The sequence below is a fragment of the Morchella sextelata genome (assembly GCF_020137385.1).
Source record: "Morchella sextelata strain SCLS chromosome Unknown scls_7, whole genome shotgun sequence".
Taxonomy (NCBI): domain Eukaryota; kingdom Fungi; phylum Ascomycota; class Pezizomycetes; order Pezizales; family Morchellaceae; genus Morchella; species Morchella sextelata.
In genome coordinates this window covers 570,538-592,717 of record NW_025408622.1, presented here as the reverse complement: position 1 = coordinate 592,717, position 22,180 = coordinate 570,538, and the positions used below count along the sequence as shown (strand labels likewise).

Sequence of the window (22,180 nt, the reverse complement as noted above, 5' to 3'; positions counted from 1 at the left end):
GATTTTATGAATTTTGCAAATAAAAAAAAGGAAAACATGTATAAACTCGTGCAGAACTTCTATTATGCACAACTATAACCAAAATAAAAAGAAAATGCCTCAACACATCTATTCCCGCCCTGTAGCCTTCTTGGAGATACTGACTAATGTTTCAAAATCGCCGCTCTGCTGGGCCATATCGTGGAACATGCCATTGCTTTGGAGTAGATTCCACGGTGAGTCGTACTCCTAGAGATCGTTAGTCAGTATAGTTCATGGGCCTTGGAAGAGGAATTTGACGTACAATGACTTTTCCATCGCCGAGGACAAGGATTCTATCGTAATCCGCTACGGTTTGTAGTCTATGTGCAATCACTAACGTTGTACAGTCTGTGAACTCTTCACGTATACTTCTTTGGATCAAGGCATCGGTCTGCATATCGACTGCACTGGTGGCCTATATAATAGATTAGTGAAAAAACATCTATATAGATGGAATCTTTAGGGTTCATACCTCGTCAAGAACCAGAATCTTTGGCCGAGATACAATTGCGCGAGCGAGACAGCTGGAATACTATCAGCAAGAAATCTAGTTAACCCGACTGGATGCTACTCACAGGAGCTGCCTTTGCCCTTGACTCAAGTTAAGACCGCCTTCAGAGATCTTTGAATCAAGACTTTCGAAAATGTTTGCATTTGTCGAACCTAGCGAGTTGGGCGTTGCTGTACCACTGCTGGATGACCTGACCAGATGAACACGTTCCAGAGCATCCCGAAGCTAGAATAGATATGTTAGAGAGAATGTCCTTAAGAGACATAAGGAACTGCTCACCTCTTGGTCGCTATGCTCCTCAAATGTGTCGAGATTGGAACGAATAGTACCTGAAAAGAGAACAGGATCTAAAAACCATTAATAATTATGCTCGCAAATTAGATTTCAGCTTTATTACTTGCCTTGAGGAATGATAGCCAACCGGCTTCTAAGGTCTTGTAGCGAAATCTTCGAGATATCGAGACCGTCGATATAGATCGATCCCGAGGAAGCCCGTATAAATTGAAAGAGAGCCAACGTCATGGAGGACTTGCCGGCACCAGTGCGTCCAACGACACCAACTCGCTCCCTCGGCTTGATATCGAACGAGATACCTTTCAGCACTGGCGGTAGTTCTGGAGCATAGCTTACTACTAGGTCCTGGAATTCGACTCTGCCCTCCTGTGGCCATGCTGCAGGCGGAGCTATACCATTGATGTCCTCGGTAGCAAGTCTGGTGTATTCAATAATACGTTCGGTACCTGGTCCCAAGGTTAGAAAAAACATGCCGCATCTTCAATCGTCATAGTCTTACTGTTCATATCAAGCTCAGTATTTGCATAACGCCGGATTGTCCATATGACATTAATAGTGTAGGTGAGAGCAAAAGACAAGGCAAATCCAGCCAAACTTGCATCGATATTCGGAAGAGCAACAATTACTGCCCCAACAATAACAGAAAAGAATCCCCCAATTGCGGACATACGGAGACCCATCCACCTATTGAACAACCTACAAAGTCACCATTAGCATTGGAATCAGGATATTAGTAGAATTATGTCAACCCACCAAACATAAAAAGTACGCTGGCTAAAGATATCAATTTTTTTGAACATTTTATCGATGTATTCCTCGGATTTGCCAAATGCCCTATTTATTCATTCTGATTAGAATATGCGATAATATAGTAGCTCAAAGGATGGAATACCTGATGGTTCCAACTCCGCTTAATGTTGACCCAAAAAGCTCAAACATTGGGCTACGACTGTTGCTCTCTAATCGTTTTACTTCACGAGCACCCGCGAGATAGTACATCGCATAGAGGATATTGATGGAGAGCAAGACTAAAGCCATAAAAAGCATCCATCGAGAAAGTATTACACTTAAAATATTTATCAGTTGTAATTCACTAAAAAAGACAGTAGTTTACTTACCCAGCAGCGATAACTCCCATGAGTGCCAGTGAATGATAAACCAACATGGCTATATTTCCTGAAAGTTTTGAGTCAAAAAGCTCGAAATCCTTGTTGAACCTGTTGAGAATCCGGCCAGTAGGGACTGTATCAAGCCAGCGCAGTGGAGTTCGCAAGATGGTAAATGTCATTCGTTCAAACAGGACCTTGGAGGCCTTCAATGAAGCAATAAAGACCAATACTACAATAAATTATTAGCACTTCAGAAAGAGGCTCAATGTTAAAGAACTTACCATATTTTGCAACTCCGATAATGCAGACAGCTACACTTAGGCCAGAGTAAACGCCGATCCAGTAAAACAGAGAACGTTCCTCCTGAACAACAGTCATAAGTCGCTGGAGGGAAGTATGAATAAGAGATTGTGGGCTAAGAACTACAGACGCTTGTACGCCCTCTGCAGTCCACATTTTCAACCAGTAGCTCTATAATTTGTCAGTATTTTCTTCTTATATTTCTAGAGTCTGGGAACGCTTACTCTTGATAATAGCATTACTTCCTGTCCAAGGAAAGAGGAAACTATAAATATCCAAAAGATGATTCTACTAATTGTCAGATTTATTCCAAACCGCCGAAGGGCTTGCATTTCCACTCACCCGCCACTAGAGAGGATGTAATCAAGATAGATATCTTTCTTCACAGCACCTCGTTCACGCTCCTCGTCCAGCACAAATTTAAGAGGTGTAGCCTGAGGCTTGCTATCACCCTTATTCGGGTTGGGATCTTCGTTTACTTCGTCGATAATTTCTTCAACTGCTTGATCCTCGTTCTCGCCTGCTGCAATAATCTCTTCCAGGACTCCATCTTGGATTAGCTTCTCTACCGAACCTGCATGTTGAATAACCCCGTTCTCCAGCGAAACAGTATATTTTGCTTTAGAGATGCAGAGTTTAAGATGATGAGTAACAAGAATACGGGTTCGGCCTTGCATAAGGTTTCCAACGAGAGCGTTCTCAAAAAGATGTTTTCCTACATGGGCATCGACAGCTGAGAATATATCATCAAGGATCAATATTCCTGCACGAGAATAAACAGCACGTGCAAATGATACCCTCCAACGCTGACCACCACTGAGGTTTATTCCGCTTGCACCAATCTCAGTGAATTCTCCGTCCGAGAGCATCTCAAGGTCCTTCTGTAAAGCGCATGCTGCCAAGGTTTGCTTGTACCTCGACTCGATATATGGTAAACCAAATAATATGTTCTCCCTGATGGTGGCATTCTCAATCCATGGGATCTGAGCAACATATGCTACGGCTGACGGTAGAATCCAATTTCCTGGGGTAGCCTGCGCGTCGAATCTCTCTTCAGGTGATGGGGGTAATGGCATCTCAATATCTCCACTCAAAACATCTGCCTCGCCTAATAGAGCTGCAAGCAGCAAGCTCTTCCCAGAACCTGTTCTTCCTGATATGACGCTAAGCTCATCAATAGGAAATTCAAGGTTTACGCCACGAAGGCAGAATCTGTCTTTTTGATCTTCCGAATCAGCAGCCCAGGCAATTGTGGCACTGTTGATTGCAATTCTTTTGGATGGTGTAGGCTTGAAGCTTTTTTCAGCAGAATCAAGATAATCTTTTATGCGCTTTGTGCTGACATATGCGTCCAAAGCATCCCTATTTTGGGTCAGTGACTAGGAGGTACCTTTTAAATCCCGAAGAATGGCTTACGTTGTGAGCTCCGGAATAACCGATAGGACAAATTCCAGCTCGCTGAAGACTGCCAATGCAGTGAACGCTACGGAGGGCAATAATGTCCCATAAATTATAGCATAGGCACTTAGAGCAACTGCTGAGAGCAATACAGGATTCATTCTGCGATCGTAAGTAAAATTCTTGGAGTTTATATGGGTAAAATAGTTCTTACATCCAGAAAAGAATTAGACAACTATAAAAAGTTAGTAATCATTAATCTGTTCTCGTATATTCAATGGAGGTATGCATACGCCTCAGTTGTGAAGACAGTACGTAAAGTCTTGAGCTCATCATTCCGGACAGCCCGAATCCGATTTTCCCATTGCGTTTCCAAAGCAGAGAATTTGATTTGCCGAATACCTGTGATGTTATTAGCTTCCGGGAATCTGGGGCTGTTTGGATTGTCGACTTGGATGATATTCACTGACCCTGAAGAGCTTCCGAGATAACGGCCATTTTACGGTCTCTCACTTTCATCAGATTGTCCTGAGCCACAGAATACTTTTTCGAAACGATTATATTAAAGGGAGTCGTCACAGCAACTACGCCAAGGCCCGCAATCATACTCTTCCAACTGAATTGGATTTATGTTAGTTTCAGTTTCGAGGTGAATGCGTAAGATATGGGAAGGGAGCAAACCCGATGATATTAATGAGCAATGAAAACCCAAAAAACATTTCGAAGATTGCCTGGAAGAAGGCACTGCTGAAGGAAGTGAACTCGGCAACTCGCGAAGAATCAATGGCAAGCAAGTTGATTGTTCCTTGCTTCATATTTTTTAGTTCGTCCTCATCATCACTGGGCCCAGAGGCGGTTTTATTGTTATCAGTTGTATCGTTTGTGGCTTCTGAATCCTTTCCCGTTTGCATGCCCTTAACATCCTTCTTTCGCATAGTTTTAGAGAACACTATGGCAGAAAGCTGTCCTCGGATTGGGATCATTAATCCCATATAGGATAGCCTAGCGGGATATATCAGTCTATAGTTTACTAAAGTGGCTATTTACAGCTTGATTGCGGGACTCTAGATAAGCACATACCAGTATAAATACGATGCGATTGTCGAGTCAACCAATTTTGTCAAGCCCAGACAAATAAGCCAAAACCAGGCTTCATAACGGGCATCAACTCCGGCACTTCTTTTCTCTAAACTCTTTAGAAGCTGGAACATAATGTATTGGGGCGCAAAGGTAGTGAATGCATTTATCAGAGACAGTGTCCACTGGATATTGACTGTTCTCCAGTGGGCCAAGTAAATTTGATAATAAAGCCTATGGGATTCCGCTACCTGGCTGAACGATTTTTGCAACTCGCGCGCCCTTCTCTTTGAATCTAATACTGGCAAATCATGTTCCTCTAGGCGACCTTTTTGGAAAGCTAACCTGAGAAGTGTTCCAGCCCATGTGAAGGTATAGCGGGAAAATAAGCTTACTGAACGCATTTCATCCACCTTTTGGCCATTGAAGTAAACGTCAGGCCGCCTCGGGATTGAAAGAGAGGAGAAAATTAAAACGAAGGCGGCAAACATGCGGCCAGCAACAAGGCCAAGTTCAAGCCAAGGAGACAGGTCACTACGTATCATTGAAGCTAGGACTAATTGTGCGACGAGAAGAATAGCGCCTACTCCTGCTAATTGACAGGAAGCGTAGAACGTTTGAAGCTTTCCTCGTAATTGTGTGACGCATATCGCACGAATAGTAATAAAACACTGTGTCATGTTAGAGATGGCCAAATAATCCAAGGAATGCAATGCGTACCCATGAGACAAATACCAGCCAATTTGAGACATATACAAGGCTTTCCATATCCTTCATGGATCTTATTGCAATTGGTAAAGAAAACCCAACACCAAGCGCTGTCCCAAACAGAATGAAAACCTTCTGCACATAGGTCGAGTATCTGGCCTCCGATTCCTCTGTAGCTGTACCGTCCTCATCTTGGTAGACATTTGTCCCAATTTCCTCGTAATTGCCCTTTCGCTTGGGCGAGATCTGCTTCCAATGTTTAGCTGCGCTAATAGTGCTTGAGACTGCAATTATCGCTGCCGACGACGCCGTTGCGACGAGCGCAATAGTTGTGCTATGTTCCATTATTGCAACGAACATTCGCTGGTGGGACGTTGCAAGAAGTGATGAGTACTGCAAAGCGGGAATTTCTCTTTATTCGATGGATGTCCCTCTTTTATGAGCGCGACTGTTATCTCTTGTGGCCCACCCATGCTTCCCTTACCTCAGCGGTTGTGGCGGAGAGGTACATCACCAAAGGAATATCTCCGGTTCCACCAGTTCGGTTGAGTCATGGTACTCCTGCCTCTTGCCGATATGAGTGTGTTATCTCTGGTATGTCATCAACTAGTACGAGAAAAAAAGATGACATTGCCTGAAAATAGTAAGGCGATGCTGTCCGATCCAGTAGGGGCTGGTGTGACAACATAATAGATCTAATGGTTTAAAGATTAGGTTCTAGCGGTCACCGTAATCAAATCTCGGGTTGCATCTAGATGATGTTAAAGGTAACTCGTCAGTATAGATACATGTATCTGCTCATCATGCTAAAGTCAGATGATTCGGTTATACAGATACTTAACATTAAGAACTAGGGCTGATCCGATCGCGATATTGATACCACCACGACTAATTGGTACCGTGTCAAACTGGCTGTGGAATGGGTCATTGGCATATGAATTCTGGTTGTGATTATTGCCGAGCCTTTTTGCTTCCAAAGTTTGTGAGGTTTAATTCTAGGAAAGGTGCTTTACTAGTAACAATGATATTCATATTAAGTTTAGAAAAGGATTTGATTGTAGATTTATAGATCATAGTTTGCGTTCCTTCCCTTCATATAGCTTTCCCTGCTGAAAACTGACTATCCCTTCCCATAGAGAGTGTCTGAGAGTTCGTTTATTGGACGAACACTTAATTGATCTAGTAGCTTCAGGCCTTCCTTCTTAATTTGTGAGGGTTTACTACATGATGTACTCTATTACTTGTATACAGAGACAGTTGTTTATTCCCGAGCTATATTTATTCATGTAGCTACAGGTAAGTATGCCAGCTGTTTATGTCAGTAGCTACCTTCATGTAGTATGTTTAAATTTGTTCATATATATATGTTTGTTCATGTACCTGCAAGATCCGGATCCCTATTGGCACTTGGATGTGTGTGCAACCCAGTATCATCAGGGGTAGATATCAATGAATAAGTACGAGCCCACGGTCAAAAAAACCCGGTAGCGCATATAGCAACGGAGAGCTCCTCAACACCGGCCCTGAAGTATTTCAACAACAGACTGAGATATTTACCTCCTATTTAAAATAGATAAAGCTTGAGTATAGTTAAATACATTCATCATTTAATATTGAGTTATAAGTCCATGCCTTTTCTTTACTTCCTGCAATCTTGTTGGCATGCTATCAATAAATCCATTCCAATCCTTTGACTCCAGCCTATCCCACTCTTCCTGAATTGCCTTTGCCATCAGTTTTACAGTATTTGGAAATTGAGACCTTGCTTTAATCCGCTGTTTCATAATCCTCCATACATTCTCTATTGGGTTAAGGTCAGGAGATTGAGCAGGTCTAGAATGGAGAGGGATATCAAGTATTTTTTTGACTTCCACCAGTGCCTTCTTAGTCCCATGCCATGGTGCCCTATCTTCAACATATAGACCACCTGTAGATGCATCATAGTCAAGCAGACCCATAAAGGCTGGCGCAACTATGGGTTCCAAGACTTGTTCCATATAGTCCTTTGCACAAATACCTTTTCCACCTGTACCATCCAAAAACACTAGCTCTGACTTCCAATTGTAACTGATCGCTCCCCATACATGAACAGATCCCCGCCCACTGTTGAAAGTATATTGAATACAATCCTCATGGAATCGTTCACCTGGAAGTCGTGTCACCCATGCTGAGCCGCGAGCAGAGGTGTCAAAGGTGCATTCATCAGAATACATGTGAGAACGCCAAAAGTCTGTTGTTTTGCCTAAATGTTGATTGGCGTAGGCTCTTCTTTCCTGTTGATTTTCATGGCTAAGGAATGGCTTCTTGCAAGCCTTGCATCGATGGTAACCTTTTCGAGCTAGTGCGCGTTGAATTGTACGGGGCGATGCGTCAAGATTGGCTGCTTTCCCCAATTTCCTCCAGCAAAGCCTTCTTCCCTCCCAGCCGCTTCTAATTATCATAATAATGTGTCGGATGTCGCGTTCTGTTAGTCGGCGCGGACGGCCAGGGCGGTGGTGGTTGCGGCGGGAATGATGAGGGTTTCGACACCATTCACTAATGGTTTGCTGTGGCACCCCGGTTTGTTGAGATACCTCAGTTTGAGAGTGCCCATCTTCAAGTAAAGTATATACTCTTACTCTAGTGGGTGTCGTCCAGTGGCCACTAGGCCCGTTGCGTGGGGGGGTTGAACTCATCGTTGGCGTTTGTTTATGGGTAGTTGCCGTTGCTAGACGCGCAACCGGGTTCTTTTGACCATGGGCTCGTACATGTAATGCGCCTACGGCCGGCCGGTACCGACGATAACCGCGATGTAATCAATGTTTTATTTCGGCTGAAAGACGACCCCAAGTGAGATAAACATATTGAACGTGCGATTTTGGCACTCTATTATGTACATGTAATTGAATTTATGGCAATTGACAAGTAGCAGCTCAGGGTTTAGAGGGAGTAGTCAAATGATTCGTTTCGACCAGCTGCACTATACTGTATGCCCTCCCATAAAGCCACAGGGAGCCACCTAAGAGGAGATTTCTATCTCAACAGACTTTTTCCATTAGATATTACGCCTGCCTCATCTAGTAGAATCCTGCGGCTACTGTCGACTTCGTATAATTCAAAATACTTACCTTCCTACTTAAGTCAGGCTGATTAGTTGACTCAATTCATCCCCGGCAGGAGCTCATGTGCTAGAAATCGACACATAATAGAATTTCTTTTTGACGGGAAGGAATTTAACTCTCGAAAGCTTAAAGTTTCCTGTATCTAAAGCTTGAGTCTTTAAGACTCAGAGTTTGATCATGCACACCTTACTGTCGACACTAAGACTATTGTGAGCCTACGTTCTGGATAAGCCGACTCAAAATTGTATGTGTGTCGACAGTAAGGCATTCATCTTCAGCTTGAATCACTAATATTGCAGGGTATTAAAGCTACACTCTTGATGAGAATAGGTTTTCCATTGACTATGGCGCTTACTTGCTAAATACCAGGACTAAAAGGCGAGCTGTTGATATCTTGTACGACAGGACGTTGCTGCCCTGCAGCTCTTGTCTGAGGCTCAAAATGACGTCCAAATCCAGGCTAGTGATACATAAGCTACGACACTTTGTTCAATAATTGCCCTGGTACTTACGGTATTTGATCCGGCTCCTCTTTTTTGTCGAGAAACAACTCGTATCCAGACCTGCAGATTGACAACCATTAAATCATTTGGCCAACTCCGTTGCCTACGCCAGTTTCATGAGTTCAGCCCTCGCGATTCATTCATAGATTTCCAGCCGAAAACAGCCTACAATTCGAAAGAGATTCAGGCCAGTAGATCTTGATCGCCGTTCTCGACGTAGCTACACACACAAAGCTTTGTGATTCATCACATGCGAAGTTGATCCTAAAGCATATCAGTCATACTAATTGAGACGAAACCATTGGAAGGGTATATGTCTGCAGTTAACCAATTATTCAACCCCGCGCGGGAACTAAGAGCATAGTTACAAATATGGCTTGATAATATTGAAGCTCAGCGCAAGCACCTTCTCTGAAACACGGGTTAATTCGTTCACGAGGACGACAAGTTACAACATGTACCTACAAATTGTAATATATCACTACATGTATCTTCTTATCGATAAGTTCTCAAATATCAAGCCTAGCGCCCCGCTTTCTGATCAGCCGTTTGGCTGTTAATAAGGCATCGATAAATCTGATATTATTAAGAGAGTTAGAGTCATAAATATTCTTTGTTGCCTCTCTATGTGAACTAGGAGCACGATGTAACAGAACCTTGAGATTTCATAAATGCTTGCAGCAGGTGACGTGTCGGTTTCCTAGAAACATGCAGTATTTACTAAGTTCCACAGCGAGTATTTCTCAGTCTGCCGAAGATCAGCCTTGATTGACCCATTGATATCCACCAACACCATAGCCCCAGACTCGTGAAGAAGGAGGTAAATATATTTGAATTCGAATATCCACCTGCTGGCGTGCGCATCCTTTGAGGGATTTTTCCCGTCGTATGTAGAAATATCAGCACTCGCTCGCTACAAGGCGCCGCCGGAAGTTACCCTGACTTTCCACTAGAGGGCCTCTAGACTCTGATCCTTGGGAACGCTTCCAATTCGCGTTAGGAGGACAAATTATTTGAATCTGGCCTGACGTCGTATGCGATGTGAATTAGAACTGCACCATCGACTGTTTGACCTTTACTGTCACACTTTCCTACTTCAGCCTATTTCACGACAAAGGCAATTGGTGCGCTCTTCGTCTAATCGGTGCGATGCATGAACATGAAGGAAGAAAAAAAAGAATGATAAAAAGCCTTATTTGATAACGGCAAAAAGTCGGGTCTTGAGGGCACTATATGAATGAACCCAACATCAGCAGTGCTTGTCGAAATATGAACCAATTCATAGGTACTCGCAGATTACAATTCCTTCGTTCTCTCTGCCTGCAAGCAAATATTGTTTCGAAAGGTGGGACGATCCCACTTTGCCGCGTGGACATTCCACTCTGCATGCCTCCAGGGTCCACTCTAGGAACATCTTGTGTCGTACCGCTTGATTGGTGAAGCTTAGTAGTCTGGGGAACCATACAAAGTATAGTCGCTATAGGTACAATTATGTTCTGGTTTGGGTAGAGTACCTTCAAACGTACCTGCCCGAACGCTCTGCCCTTCTTACGCCTAAAGCACGCGGCATCGGGCCGCCTCGCTACCTCGCAGTGCTCTAAAACACAAGACTTTCCTTTCTTCTTCTTCTCCAGAGTAGTTTCATATGCAAGTCGCTAATGTGAAAAGTTGGGGCGTGGTACTCTACTCATGTACCTGTGTAAGCATTGCCTTTGCCGAGTGGTCAGGAACAAAGCCGGGCATGCTGTTCCTGGATTGGTAGTCCTTCGTAGCCAGCTGTGGGGTAGACTCGGATTCTCATTCAATCACTTCTCGTGAGGGACGCAAGAGATTGAGCTTTGAGGATCCAGTCATAGCCGAACGAATTGCACAAGGACAGAAGACACAGGGCTGAGAATGTGGTTGCATGTGAAAACGTGGGGAAATCGAGATGAAATAATAATTCGATAGCAAGATCGATGGAAGGGACCCATTAGGATTGAAGTATGTATCATTTTTCGTGATAAAGAGCCAAGATATAACAGAGGCGAAAGTGGTTGTCTGATTGGAGTATCATGTTGGACGCTGATACTATCGTTCTGCTGCACCAGGGGGCACATGGTAGAACGGTAAATAAACAGAAGTTCTAGGAACTGATCCCCACGATAGTTAGTGTCTCTGGGCGTGAAGGCAAGTGCATCGGTGATGTAGCACAGCTCTTGCCCCCGTTATTCTCTGCGTCCCTCTGCCAGTGTATGCACACAATTTATTCGCCTCAAAAGTAACCCTTTGCACCGCACCGATCTTCTGCTCTGAAACCCCCGAACCTTGCTACCTTACTGCCACCACGGCAACCAACCACTACAAACCTCATCCTCAACCACAACCAACTCACGACCCAAGCTCCCACCAAATAAACCTACCGTTTTTCAACGACTCATAAGTGGATTTGATTTATTTCCTACGGAAACCAGAATTCTCATAATTTCACAATAGAGGAATTGGTGTTCTTCTACTAGCTCTTTTGTTCACTCCAACCTTTGTCTCATTGTCCTCCATCAACGTCGTCGACAAAGATCTCCTGTTCACCGACTCCCAGACGACTTTCAGCGCAAAGGAAACGAGATGAAGGCAGTTCCACTCACCATTCACTGGCACGAACACAACCAGCCTATTTATAGTGCTCACTTTGAGCCAAACGGCAAAGGAAGGCTTGCAACTGCGGGTGGAGACAACAATGTTCGCGTATGTTTGATCTACACCTCTTTGTCACGTTTTTCCCACCTCAGGATCCCGTCCCAATATTTTTATTTTTATTTTTATTTTTCGGGGGAGATTGGGAGAGAAAAATCAAAAAAAATTCAGGTCTGATGTGGATTGAGTAGTTGTGGAAAATCCAAGGCGAAGGCGACGAAAAGAAGGCTGTCTACCTGAGTACACTCGCCAAACACAACCAGGCTGTCAATGTTGTTCGTTTCTGCCCTCGAGGTTTGTGCACCCTTCGGCTATTGCAACGCCTTCCCCGTGGAATTGGTCGAGACTGACTTCTTGTGACACAGGCGAGATGATAGCGTCCGCTGGAGACGACGGGAACATTATTCTTTGGGTCCCAGCAGAACCAACACACCGTGCGGGCCCGGGATTTGGAGAAGATGATCTCGAGGATAAGGAGACGTGGAGATTGAAGCACATGTGTAGATCCATGGGTTCGGAAATCTACGACCTTGCATGGTCACCAGATGGGATGTTTTTCATTACTGGGAGCATGGACAATGTTGCTCGAGTTTGGAATGCGCAGACAGGTATGGTTTGCCCGCTATCAGTGATCACGGTTGGAGAGAGCTGACAAACCACGCAATTTCCAGGGCAAATGGTTCGACAAATTGCCGAGCACAATCACTATGTCCAAGGCGTTGCCTGGGACCCACTGAATGAGTTTGTCGCGACTCAGAGCTCAGACCGCTCAGTGCACATTTACACACTAAAGTCCAAAGATGGGCAATTCTCCCTCTCACAGCACGGGAAGCTTTCAAGAATGGATCTGCCCCCACGGAGACGGGTGTCCTCGAGCAGCCCCGCCCCGCCGGATTTCCAGAGGGGGAGGGAGTTTGATATGGGATCGGCAATTGCAATTGCGTCGCCTGCCCCGTCTACCCCCGGGACACCAACTGGGTTTTCTCTCCCGATGAACCCGCCTATTCTTGCTGCTAGCAGGCGGAGCTCCTTCAGTTCTTCTCCCTCAATGCGCCGCTCCACATCGCCATCCCCGGCTTTGCCCTTGCCTGCTGTCAAACCTATGGACTTTTCGCCAAAGGTTCACGGGCTAGGGGTCAAGAACGCAAACATATACTACAATGAGACATTGACGTCTTTCTTCCGTAGACTGACCTTTACTCCCGATGGGAGTCTTCTCCTAACCCCGGCCGGGCAGTACAAGACGTCCAATCCCACGGCTGGAGATGGCGTGAAGAACCCCGATGAGGTTATTAACACTGTATACATCTACACCCGGGCTGGGTTGAACAAGCCGCCGATTGCACATCTGCCAGGCCACAAGAAGCCTTCGATTGCGGTGAAGTGCTCACCGGTATTCTACACATACCGGAAAGCGCCAGCTCCCACCAAGCACATAACCGTAGACACATCCGATATGGATTCGATCCCGTTGTTACCCCCACCCGCGGTAGCGGCCCAGGAGCCCACTTCCACTTCAACTCCCGGATCACAGTCCGGCAACTCGGATTCGCCATCCTCGTCGGGGACGCCTACAAACTCGGCATTCTCACTTCCCTATAGGATTGTGTATGCCGTTGCGACACAGGATGCGGTTTTGATATATGACACCCAGCAGCAGACGCCGCTTTGCATTGTCAGCAACCTGCATTACGCGGCATTCACCGATCTTACATGGTTTGCCCCGCCCCCCCCTTGAAGTGTGCTTGATTCAAGCTAATTAGCAATCTAGGTCACCTGACGGCAATACTTTACTCATGACGTCGACGGATGGGTTCTGTTCTGTAGTTGTGTTTTCGCCGGGGGAGCTCGGAGAGAAATATACTGGGCCCATCCCCACGGCGGCGCCAACCCCTACCGCTTCCACACCCACCAACCCGACCTCGACACCATCGTCCTCCAAAGTCTCCTCGACACCTACCCTCCCTCCATCCCCTGCGCCCCCAGTTCGCCAGCCCAGCTCGCCAACTAGGTCCTCATCTGCGTCGTCAGTGACAACGCTGAGCTCACTAGCTAGTGCCATCAACAACCCGACCCCAACCGTCGGAAGTCTCCCGAGTGTTTCGGTTGCCGGAGTGCCATTGACCACACCCCCGCAGACCCCCCTCAGTGCCACCGGCGGAAGTGTTTTAGGGAAGAGAGATGAACACACGGCCGCAACAAAGACGGAGGAGGCGTCCGATGTAGCCACAGGCGGGGACAAGAAGCGGAGGAGGATTGCGCCCACACTCATCACGGTGGACACAGCCACAAAGGCGGGGAAGACGCCGAATACGGAGTAATTGGGGTAGTAATCAGAGAGGGGGATGGGGGGTTACTCATTTATTCTTAGGACATAAAAATTGTGATAGTATGCGTTTTTTCGTGCGGTATCCTGATATTTTTTTTCTTCTGGCTTTGGTGTTTTTGGGATGTTTGTGTTTTTTGTTGTTCATCTTCTTTAGGTTACAGTAGTCTCTCATTTTTTAGTTAGTTATTCTCTTGAATCTTCTTGTTTAGCTATTATTATTTAGGCGGGGGATCGATACTAGGGCTTGGGGGATTAACTTGCGTATTTCTTTTCTCGCTTTTTTATTTTATTTTACTCGTTTGAGTTGGATTTTTCTTTCTTTTCTGTTGCTGTAATTTTTTTGTGGGAAAGCGGGAAAATAGGCGGGGTTGGTAGGATAGGATAGGGATAGTATGATATGATATCGATAGCCGGTAGGATAGGGATAGGGATAGGAATAGGAATAGGAATAGGTAGAGGAATGGATGATATATGTTTTCTTCTTCTTTTTCTTTTTCTTTTAGTAATTCAGTGCAATTGATCAGAGTATGATGGATGGAGCTAGGGCGCGGCGGATAGTGAGTACAGGATACATAGCAGGTAGATTGTCGATAGTGTACGGTACAATTGGTTATAGGCGATATATGTGGATAACATACAAGTAGCTGTAGACTCTATCTAGAGGTTGGAGCTCTCCTGTGGTTGTGTCTGGGGTGTCTGGGGTGTCTGGGGTGTCTGGGGTGTGTGTGTCTGGGGTGTCTGGGGGTGTGTGTCTGGGTGTGTGTGTGTGCAGCGGTGGGCCAACCAGGGCCCGGTGGTGGTGGTGTCTTGGCACTCGGTAGTGGCTGCTGCTCGGCCTCTCTGTCTCTCCCGGGCTGCACAGAAAACGTAAACAAACAAGACGGGACAAGACAAGACAAGACAAGGGCAAGGGTCAAGACTCAAGACGGCCATTCCACACCCAACACCCCCTCCGCGCACACCTCTGCACATCTCAGACCGACACGGACACACACGTGAGAGCTGCATCGACAACAAGCTTCACTCCCGCCAGACCTCTGCCTCCTGGAGCAGAAGCAGAAGCAGCAGCAGCAGCAGCAGCAGCAGCAGCAGCAGAAGAAGAAGAAGCATCATCACCATCTTCACCACCAGTCTGCAGCAGCATCTTCACAACTACATACTACTAACACACAGCAGCATCTCTAGCACACACAGACACCTCACAACCTTACCAGACCTACCACCACCTACCACCAGAACTATCTACAACCAGCATCATCACACACCCCCACCCCCCCCCCAACCGCCAGCATGTCTGGCCCCCCGCGCCCCGGCGTCCGCAAAACAGCAGCAACAAACCTCCAACGCGCCGCCACCTCCCGCCCCACCTCCCGCGCCGCCGGCCTCATGACCGCCCACCAAATCTCCATCGCCAACGCGCGCATGGGCGCGCCCCCCAACCTCCCGCAGCCCACCAACTCCAACTCCAACTCCAACTCCACCGCCGTGCCCCCCTCCCCCGCCGGCTCAATCCGCTCCACCACCTCCCGCCGCTCGCCCACGCGCAAGACGGCGCGCCAGATCGCGGCCGAGGCCGCCCAGGCCCTCCACGACGAGCAGCACAACTCGGAGACAAACATTAATGTTGTGGTGCGCTGCCGCGGGCGCTCCGAGCGCGAGATCCGCGAGAGCAGCGTCGTCGTGGTGTCGACGCCGGGCGGGCTGCGCGGGCGCGAGATCGCGCTGAGCATGGGCCCGCTGGCGCTGAGCAACAAGACGTACAGCTTCGACCGGGTGTTTGGGCCCGAGGCGGACCAGACGATGATCTACGACGATGTGGTGGCGCCGATGCTGGACGAGATGCTGCAGGGGTTCAATTGCACGATCTTTGCGTATGGGCAGACGGGCACGGGGAAGACGTACACCATGACGGGGGACATGGCGGACAACTTTGGGAGCTACTCGGACACGGCGGGCATCATACCCCGCGCGCTGTATCAGCTGTTTAGCAAGCTCGGCGGCGCGGACGAGAAGGATAATAGTGTCAAGTGCTCGTTCATCGAGCTGTATAATGAGGAGCTGAGGGACCTGCTGGCGGCGGACGATAATGCGAAGGTGAAGATCTTTGAGGACTCGACGAGGAAGGGCGCTATCGTGATTCAGGGAATGGAGGAGTCGTTCATCAAGTCGGCCGAGGACGGCGTCCGCCTGCTCCAGGACGGATCCCACAAGCGCCAGGTCGCCGCGACGAAGTGTAACGATCTCTCGTCGCGCTCGCACACCGTCTTCACTATCACGGTGCACGTCAAGGTCATGGGCGAGGACGGCGAGGACATGCTGCGCACGGGGAAGCTCAACCTCGTGGATCTGGCCGGGTCGGAGAACATTGGGCGCTCGGGCGCGGAGAACAAGCGCGCGCGCGAGGCGGGCATGATCAACCAGAGCTTGCTCACGCTCGGGCGCGTGATCAATGCGCTCGTCGACAAGTCGCCGCACATCCCGTACCGCGAGTCGAAGCTCACGCGGCTGCTGCAGGACTCGCTGGGCGGGCGCACAAAGACGTGCATCATCGCGACGATCTCGCCGGCAAAGTGCAACCTCGAGGAGACGATGAGCACGCTGGACTATGCGGCGCGCGCAAAGGACATCAGGAATAAGCCGCAGATGAACCAGATGCTGACCAAGAAGGCGCTGATCCGCGAGTATGTGCTGGAGATTGAGAAGCTGAAGGGGGACCTGCACGCGACGCGGCAGAAGAATGGCGTGTTCCTCACGAGCGAGAGCTACCAGGAGATGACGGAGGAGAGCGAGAGCCGGCGCATCCTGAATGAGGAGCAGCAGCGCAAGATCGAGGTCATGGAGAATAGCCTGAAGAACACGCGCGAGCAGTTTGAGAGCAACATGCGCATGTTTGTGGCGCTGAAGAAGGACCATGAGTGCACGAATCGGGCGCTGGAGGAGACGAAGGGAAGCCTGGAGAAGACGGAGCAGCACCTCGAGAGCACGCAGCGCGACCTCGCCGACGAGACCGTGCTGCGCATCGCGCACGAGCACACCGAGGAGAAGCTCGACCGCGTCGGCCGCACGCTCATCACAACGCTCGGCGAGACCGTCAAAGACGTCGCCGGGCTGCACGGGAAGATCCGCCGAATGGCAGACCTGGAGGTCACCAACCACAGCACGTGGCAGCGGTCGTCGGGCGCCGTCGTGTCCACCACCGAGCTGGTCGAGAGCGAGCTGGGCGCGTTTACGGGCGAGCAGCAGCGCCTGGCCGACTATGTCACGGACCGGCTGGCGCAGTTTGTGGAGGTGGAGGTCGCGAAGCTGGACGATGCGTACAGCCACATCGAGAACCGGCTCGAGGGCTTCAGCACCGGCGAGGCGGCGCTGGCCGCGGAGACGCACAAGGCGAAGGAGGAGATGAACGCGGTGCTCGAGGAGATCAAGGTGCTGCGGGAGGAGGTCAAGACGCGGGTCGGCGAGGGCCTCAAGGGGCTCAACGACGCTGCGGAGCGCATCGCGGCGGAGGTCGTCGAGGACCTAGCCAAGTTCGGGACGATGCTGCACGAGTCGTATGCGCAGCTGGGGCGCGAGTTCCGCGTGCTGTTCGACGAGGCGCAGAAGAGCGTTGTGGCGCAGAAGGCGGAGGTGGAGAAGCTGCGGGTGCAGCTTGTTGCGGCGACGGCGGCGAGCACGAGCGCGACGAGGAAGGCGCAGGAGGACGTCGACGGCATTCTCAAGGACGAGCGCGAGAAGGCGGCGCGGGAGCGCGAGGCCCTGATTGCGCAGATATCGAGGCTGGTCAATGGCGCGGCGGAGCAGCAGGATCGGAGGCTCACGGCGCGGATCCAGCGCGTGCAGAGCGATGTGGCGGCGGTGCAGGAGGAGCTCGAGGCGGCCACGAAGGAGTATAAGGCGGGCATGGACGAGTGGGCGGGCAGCGAGGAGCGGTTCATTGAGAACCTCAGCGCGAAGAAGGAGGGGCTCAAGACGCGCCTGCAGGAGGACTGGCAGGTATGCATCATCATTACCTGCAACCCGATCATTACCCCCCCCCCACCCCCCCCTCCCCCTTTTCCCTCACATTGACCCCCAAAACTAACCAATCTCCCCCTTCCCCCTCCAGGCCGCGGAAGCCCAGAGCGCCGCGATCCAGAGCACCGCCACCACCATCCACGCCGAAACCGTCTCCCTCGTCGACACGCAGGTCCACAGCATCGACACACAACTCGCCTCCCTCGACACCTTCGTCACGCGCGCCCGCGCCGCCAACGAATCTCACCACACCCAGTTCTCAACCACCCTGCAGACCCTCGCGACCTCCGTGCGCGACACATACACCACCCACGAGACCAGGCTCGCCGAGGTCAAGGAGGACACCGAGATCTTCGCCGACGACATCAACGCGCACACGGCGGCGCTCGAGCGCGCGCTCGACCCCGTCGAGGCCGTCATCCTGCCCGCGCTCTCGGACCTCCGCAGGTCCGTGGTCCGCGCGCCGATGAAGGAGTATCGGCCCACGGGCGCGACGCCGAGGAAGAGGGAGTATGAGTATCCGATGGTGCTGCCGCGGACGGCGGCGAGGGAGGTGGTGCTCGCGGGGGGCGCGGACGATGAGGAGATGGTGGATGAGGGGGACGAGGGGGAGGAGGTGTCGCCGTTGACGACGCCGACGGCCGCGGTGTTTCCGGGAAAGATCGGGGGAGGGGGGAGGACGCCGTTGGGGGAGAAGGAGGTGTTGACGCCGAATAAGACGGTCGGGAAGGTGTCGGGGATTCCGGGCGCGCATAAGATCTTTGGTGGTGGGGGTGGGAATGGGCTCGGGGGTGATGCGGCGGGGGATGAGGAGGAGTATGATGAGGAGGATGGGCCGCCGCCGAAGAGGACTAGGAGTCAGAGTGCGAAGTTGGGCGTGGTGAAGGGCGGGTATAGTGCGGGCGCGGGCGGGATGCAGGTGAATAGGAGTGCGAGTGGGAGTGATGTGGTCGGGAAGAAACGGTCGAGGTAGGCTGGGGTGGGTTAATGGGTTTTGGGATCGGAGTTGGTTCTTTTTTTTTTTGAGTGTTTGAGTAGGCTTTTTCTGCTTTTTCTTCCTTTTTTTTTCTTAAACTTGCTGTAATGGGGTTTCTTTCTGGCTTGCTTGCTTGCTTGTGCGCTTTGTAGCTATTTTTTCTCTGTCCTCTGTTCTCTGGCTGTTCCTCTTCTTCTGGCTCCTCTCCTGGCTCTCTCTCTCTCTCTCCCACTCTATATATTTTATTCTCCATCCGCGGAATTGGATGTTCTCTCTCGAATTATACTTTCCTCTTTATTTTATATTATCCATCCATCTACCTCCTCTTTCCTTGCTTATACTAGCCTCTTACCCCACCTAGCTTAGCTATACTTTTTTATACTTTGTTTCTTTTTCTTTTGTTGCTGTATATATTTATCTACGACCTTTAGTTATTAGTAGCCGGCTGGGTAGCTAGGTCGCCCAAGCCGGCTAGCTAGGTAGTATTGCCTATAAGGCTGGATAGGAGGGGGGATTGAACGGCTGTGTATGCGGGGAATGGGGGAAGGGGGGGGGGGTTATTGTGTAGCTAGTAGTAGAGGGCTTTATTTATTATCTTAGAGGGAGGGAATATATGGGATATTCATGATAGACCTCTTGCAAATTTGCTGCTCGTGATGAGGATGTGCGGATCAAGGGGGGTGGGAATGGGTAGAAGAGGGAACGGTTCTTGGAGTAGCTAGGGTTAGGGTTGATGCATGGGGTATCACTCGGGTTTGAGCTATTTAGCTCACTCGAGCTCCCCTCCTGCCTCCACCCCGCACGCTCGTGTATAGGGCAACGAAAGTGGGAGTGTAAAAGTAGTAAGAGATAACGGCCATATGCTCATATGCCTACAAGTGCCCTGGACCGTTTTCAAGGCACGCTGTAGAACAGGTTGGCGGAACAGGTGCCAAGACACTTTATAATAGCGACGTGGTTGTAACTGGTGAAGCATATGTGGTAGGTTTGAGACGCTATAAAGGGAAGCTGAGGCAGCCCGCTCGGTCTTTCGTTCGGGCAGGGCCTGGGGCGTCTTTCTTGCGAACGTTCTAGACTTTAATTCAGAGCTCGAGACCTTGAGATCTCTCTTTATCTCTCCTATCACAAACGACTGATCTTTACCGTCCGTCCCAGCGCTCATATATCCTACCCTGAAGCTTCGCTAGAATAGGTGGGAATGCGTCTGGCTATCAATAGGACGTTTGCCAAATAGGAAGAGGGTGTTCGAATCCCAACGGAGCTTGTTTTCCTATCCCTAAAATAGAACAATAGGAATAGCGGTAACCTTTTTCTACCCAACAACAGTCGGTTTTTACGAAATGTCTACAGTTGACTTGTACACTTTTCTCGGCTACTTTTGTGAAATGTGGTATCTATGGAGGGACTTTTTAATAGAGAGAAGAAAAAAGTAAGACCGAGTTTAAGCCACAGATTTATTTTCTAAGACTTTGAGAATTGTTTATGCTTAATATAATTCATATTCTCTCGGTAGTTAATCGTGGTACATAATGATAGTGCATATTCAGAGTAGACAAATGGGGAAGAGTACAAGGAGGCGTGTAAAGGAAGCGCTAGAAGTTGGCACAAAATTCTGAAGGGAGGGCTGTAGGCTCTCCCGAATACTCATACACCCTTGGCTTCCCAGGCCTTCCAGCTCTCACCACTCCGAATCTTCGTGCTTCGCCGCAACACCGTGCGTCTCAGCAGTGCTAGTATCAGTATCAGACCTACAAACGAAATCCTGGTTAGCAAAAATTCCCATATAGTAGAAAAAATAGAAGAAAGCGAAAACTTACACAACCACCTTCTTTCTCCCCCTTCCACGTTTCATCTTCTGATCAACAAGCTTCCCCTCGAAGGGAACGAGGACGCTCCGGCCAACCTGTGAAGGAGGTACCTTTCTTGGGCGGCCGCGCTTCTTGAGAGCCTGGGCTGGAGCGAGTTTCTCTTCGACGGTAGCCTCGGGGGATGAAGCAGTGGTACTGAGACGGCCACGCTTTGGAGCGGGGGCTTCTTCCTCCTCCTGCTCCTCCTGCTTGAGATCTGCCGCAACAAGAGTCTCGGCCGGCACGACGTTCTTTCTTGGGCGGCCACCCCGGCCACGCTTCTTGGGAGCTTGGACTGGAGTGAGGTCTTCTTCAGCGGTGGCTTCTCCTTCTTCCTCCTCCTGCTTAGGATCCGCCATGACAAGAGTCTCGGGCGGCGCGATGTTCTTTCTTGGGCGGCCGCGTTTACGGGCCGGCTGGACGGGAGCAGCATCCTCAGAACCTGAGTCGAGGAGCGTCTCAGAGCACAGACCGTGCTTGCTCTGACGGCCAGGCCTCGGGACGTAAGCCTCGTGAGCGTCCTCCAGTTCAGCGGCAGCGAGAGAGGGCTCGGCATACGAGACCTGGCTTCTTGTTGTGCGGACACCTCTCCGCACAGGCTGCACTGGAGCAGCGTCTTCTTGCACCTCTTCTTTGACGAGGGCAGAGGGAGCGTCACGGGCCGTGCGACCGCGTCTCCGGACCGGCGGGGCTGGGGTGAGTTCCTCTGAATCCCCTCTGGCGGAAGAATCGGGGAGACAACTAGCCGTGGAATGGAGAGCTCCGCTTGTATGATGGTGAGTCGGAGTCGCAGGAAGGCAAGGCTCAGGCGCAGGATGAGGAGGGCCTGGGGCTTCCACGTACATTGGCAGGGGAGGAATCGCCAGGAGGCCTCCGGTGACGGGATCGGGGTGAAGGGCTCTGGAGGCGGGCCCAGGGGCGGCTACAAGGGCTGCTCTGGGGGACGTGATCTCGAATGGTAAGGGGGGCATGGAGATCCGGTCGAGTACTATGGTGAGGGAGTTGATGACGGCGGGGTGGAAGAGCTTGTCCATGACGTCACGGACTTGTTGGATGGCGAGGGCGTGGCCGAACCTGAGGCCGGCTTGGTATGGCACGTTGGCCATTTTGGAGGAGGAGAGGGGGGGGGGGGACCCGGGGGTTTAATGATAGTTGGAGTGGAGGGAAGAAGGGAGTGGTGGGGTGGTGGGGAAGGGAGGTGAAGAGGTAGGGAGTTGGGGAGTTGGGGAGTTGGGGAGTTGGGGAGTTGGTTGGGAGAGAAGGAAGGACGGTGAGATATAGGTTGGTGGTTGCCAAGGCTCGAGTGATAATATATGTCG

General features: G+C 49.9%; 7 protein-coding genes across 7 annotated transcripts; 2 read left to right on the top strand and 5 right to left on the bottom strand.

The window, feature by feature from the left end:
- Positions 1 to 108: 108 nt before the first annotated feature.
- H6S33_011840 (uncharacterized protein) lies at positions 109 to 5,763 on the bottom strand (the record flags this gene model as incomplete). The annotated part of the gene is made up of 20 exons (XM_044843186.1): positions 109 to 228; positions 284 to 436; positions 494 to 545; positions 597 to 757; positions 812 to 879; positions 934 to 1,272; positions 1,326 to 1,522; positions 1,580 to 1,660; positions 1,719 to 1,892; positions 1,945 to 2,164; positions 2,217 to 2,406; positions 2,460 to 2,523; positions 2,578 to 3,597; positions 3,652 to 3,795; positions 3,848 to 3,868; positions 3,927 to 4,035; positions 4,104 to 4,249; positions 4,315 to 4,635; positions 4,714 to 5,381; positions 5,431 to 5,763. 20 exons carry the CDS (start codon positions 5,761 to 5,763, stop codon positions 109 to 111), a joined length of 4,581 nt encoding a protein of 1,526 aa, XP_044695508.1.
- A 1,262-nt stretch (positions 5,764 to 7,025) lies between these two features.
- H6S33_011839 (uncharacterized protein) lies at positions 7,026 to 7,631 on the bottom strand (the record flags this gene model as incomplete). Its single annotated transcript, XM_044843184.1, has 1 exon — positions 7,026 to 7,631. One exon carries the CDS (start codon positions 7,629 to 7,631, stop codon positions 7,026 to 7,028), a length of 606 nt encoding a protein of 201 aa, XP_044695507.1.
- Positions 7,632 to 10,214: 2,583 nt separating this feature from the next.
- Positions 10,215 to 10,765, bottom strand: H6S33_011838 (uncharacterized protein; the record flags this gene model as incomplete). Its single annotated transcript, XM_044843183.1, has 4 exons — positions 10,215 to 10,251; positions 10,316 to 10,450; positions 10,549 to 10,604; positions 10,718 to 10,765. The coding sequence occupies 4 exons, from the start codon at positions 10,763 to 10,765 to the stop codon at positions 10,215 to 10,217; spliced, it is 276 nt and encodes a 91-aa protein (XP_044695506.1).
- An 861-nt stretch (positions 10,766 to 11,626) lies between these two features.
- H6S33_011837 (uncharacterized protein) lies at positions 11,627 to 14,016 on the top strand (the record flags this gene model as incomplete). The annotated part of the gene is made up of 5 exons (XM_044843182.1): positions 11,627 to 11,746; positions 11,887 to 11,989; positions 12,061 to 12,303; positions 12,367 to 13,411; positions 13,467 to 14,016. The coding sequence occupies 5 exons, from the start codon at positions 11,627 to 11,629 to the stop codon at positions 14,014 to 14,016; spliced, it is 2,061 nt and encodes a 686-aa protein (XP_044695505.1).
- Positions 14,017 to 14,997: 981 nt separating this feature from the next.
- H6S33_011836 (uncharacterized protein) lies at positions 14,998 to 15,168 on the bottom strand (the record flags this gene model as incomplete). The annotated part of the gene is made up of 1 exon (XM_044843181.1): positions 14,998 to 15,168. The coding sequence occupies one exon, from the start codon at positions 15,166 to 15,168 to the stop codon at positions 14,998 to 15,000; it is 171 nt and encodes a 56-aa protein (XP_044695504.1).
- Positions 15,169 to 15,314: 146 nt separating this feature from the next.
- Positions 15,315 to 19,011, top strand: H6S33_011835 (uncharacterized protein; the record flags this gene model as incomplete). Its single annotated transcript, XM_044843180.1, has 2 exons — positions 15,315 to 18,017; positions 18,130 to 19,011. 2 exons carry the CDS (start codon positions 15,315 to 15,317, stop codon positions 19,009 to 19,011), a joined length of 3,585 nt encoding a protein of 1,194 aa, XP_044695503.1.
- Positions 19,012 to 20,692: 1,681 nt separating this feature from the next.
- Positions 20,693 to 21,967, bottom strand: H6S33_011834 (uncharacterized protein; the record flags this gene model as incomplete). Its single annotated transcript, XM_044843179.1, has 2 exons — positions 20,693 to 20,762; positions 20,832 to 21,967. The coding sequence occupies 2 exons, from the start codon at positions 21,965 to 21,967 to the stop codon at positions 20,693 to 20,695; spliced, it is 1,206 nt and encodes a 401-aa protein (XP_044695502.1).
- Between the last annotated feature and the right edge of the window lie 213 nt (positions 21,968 to 22,180).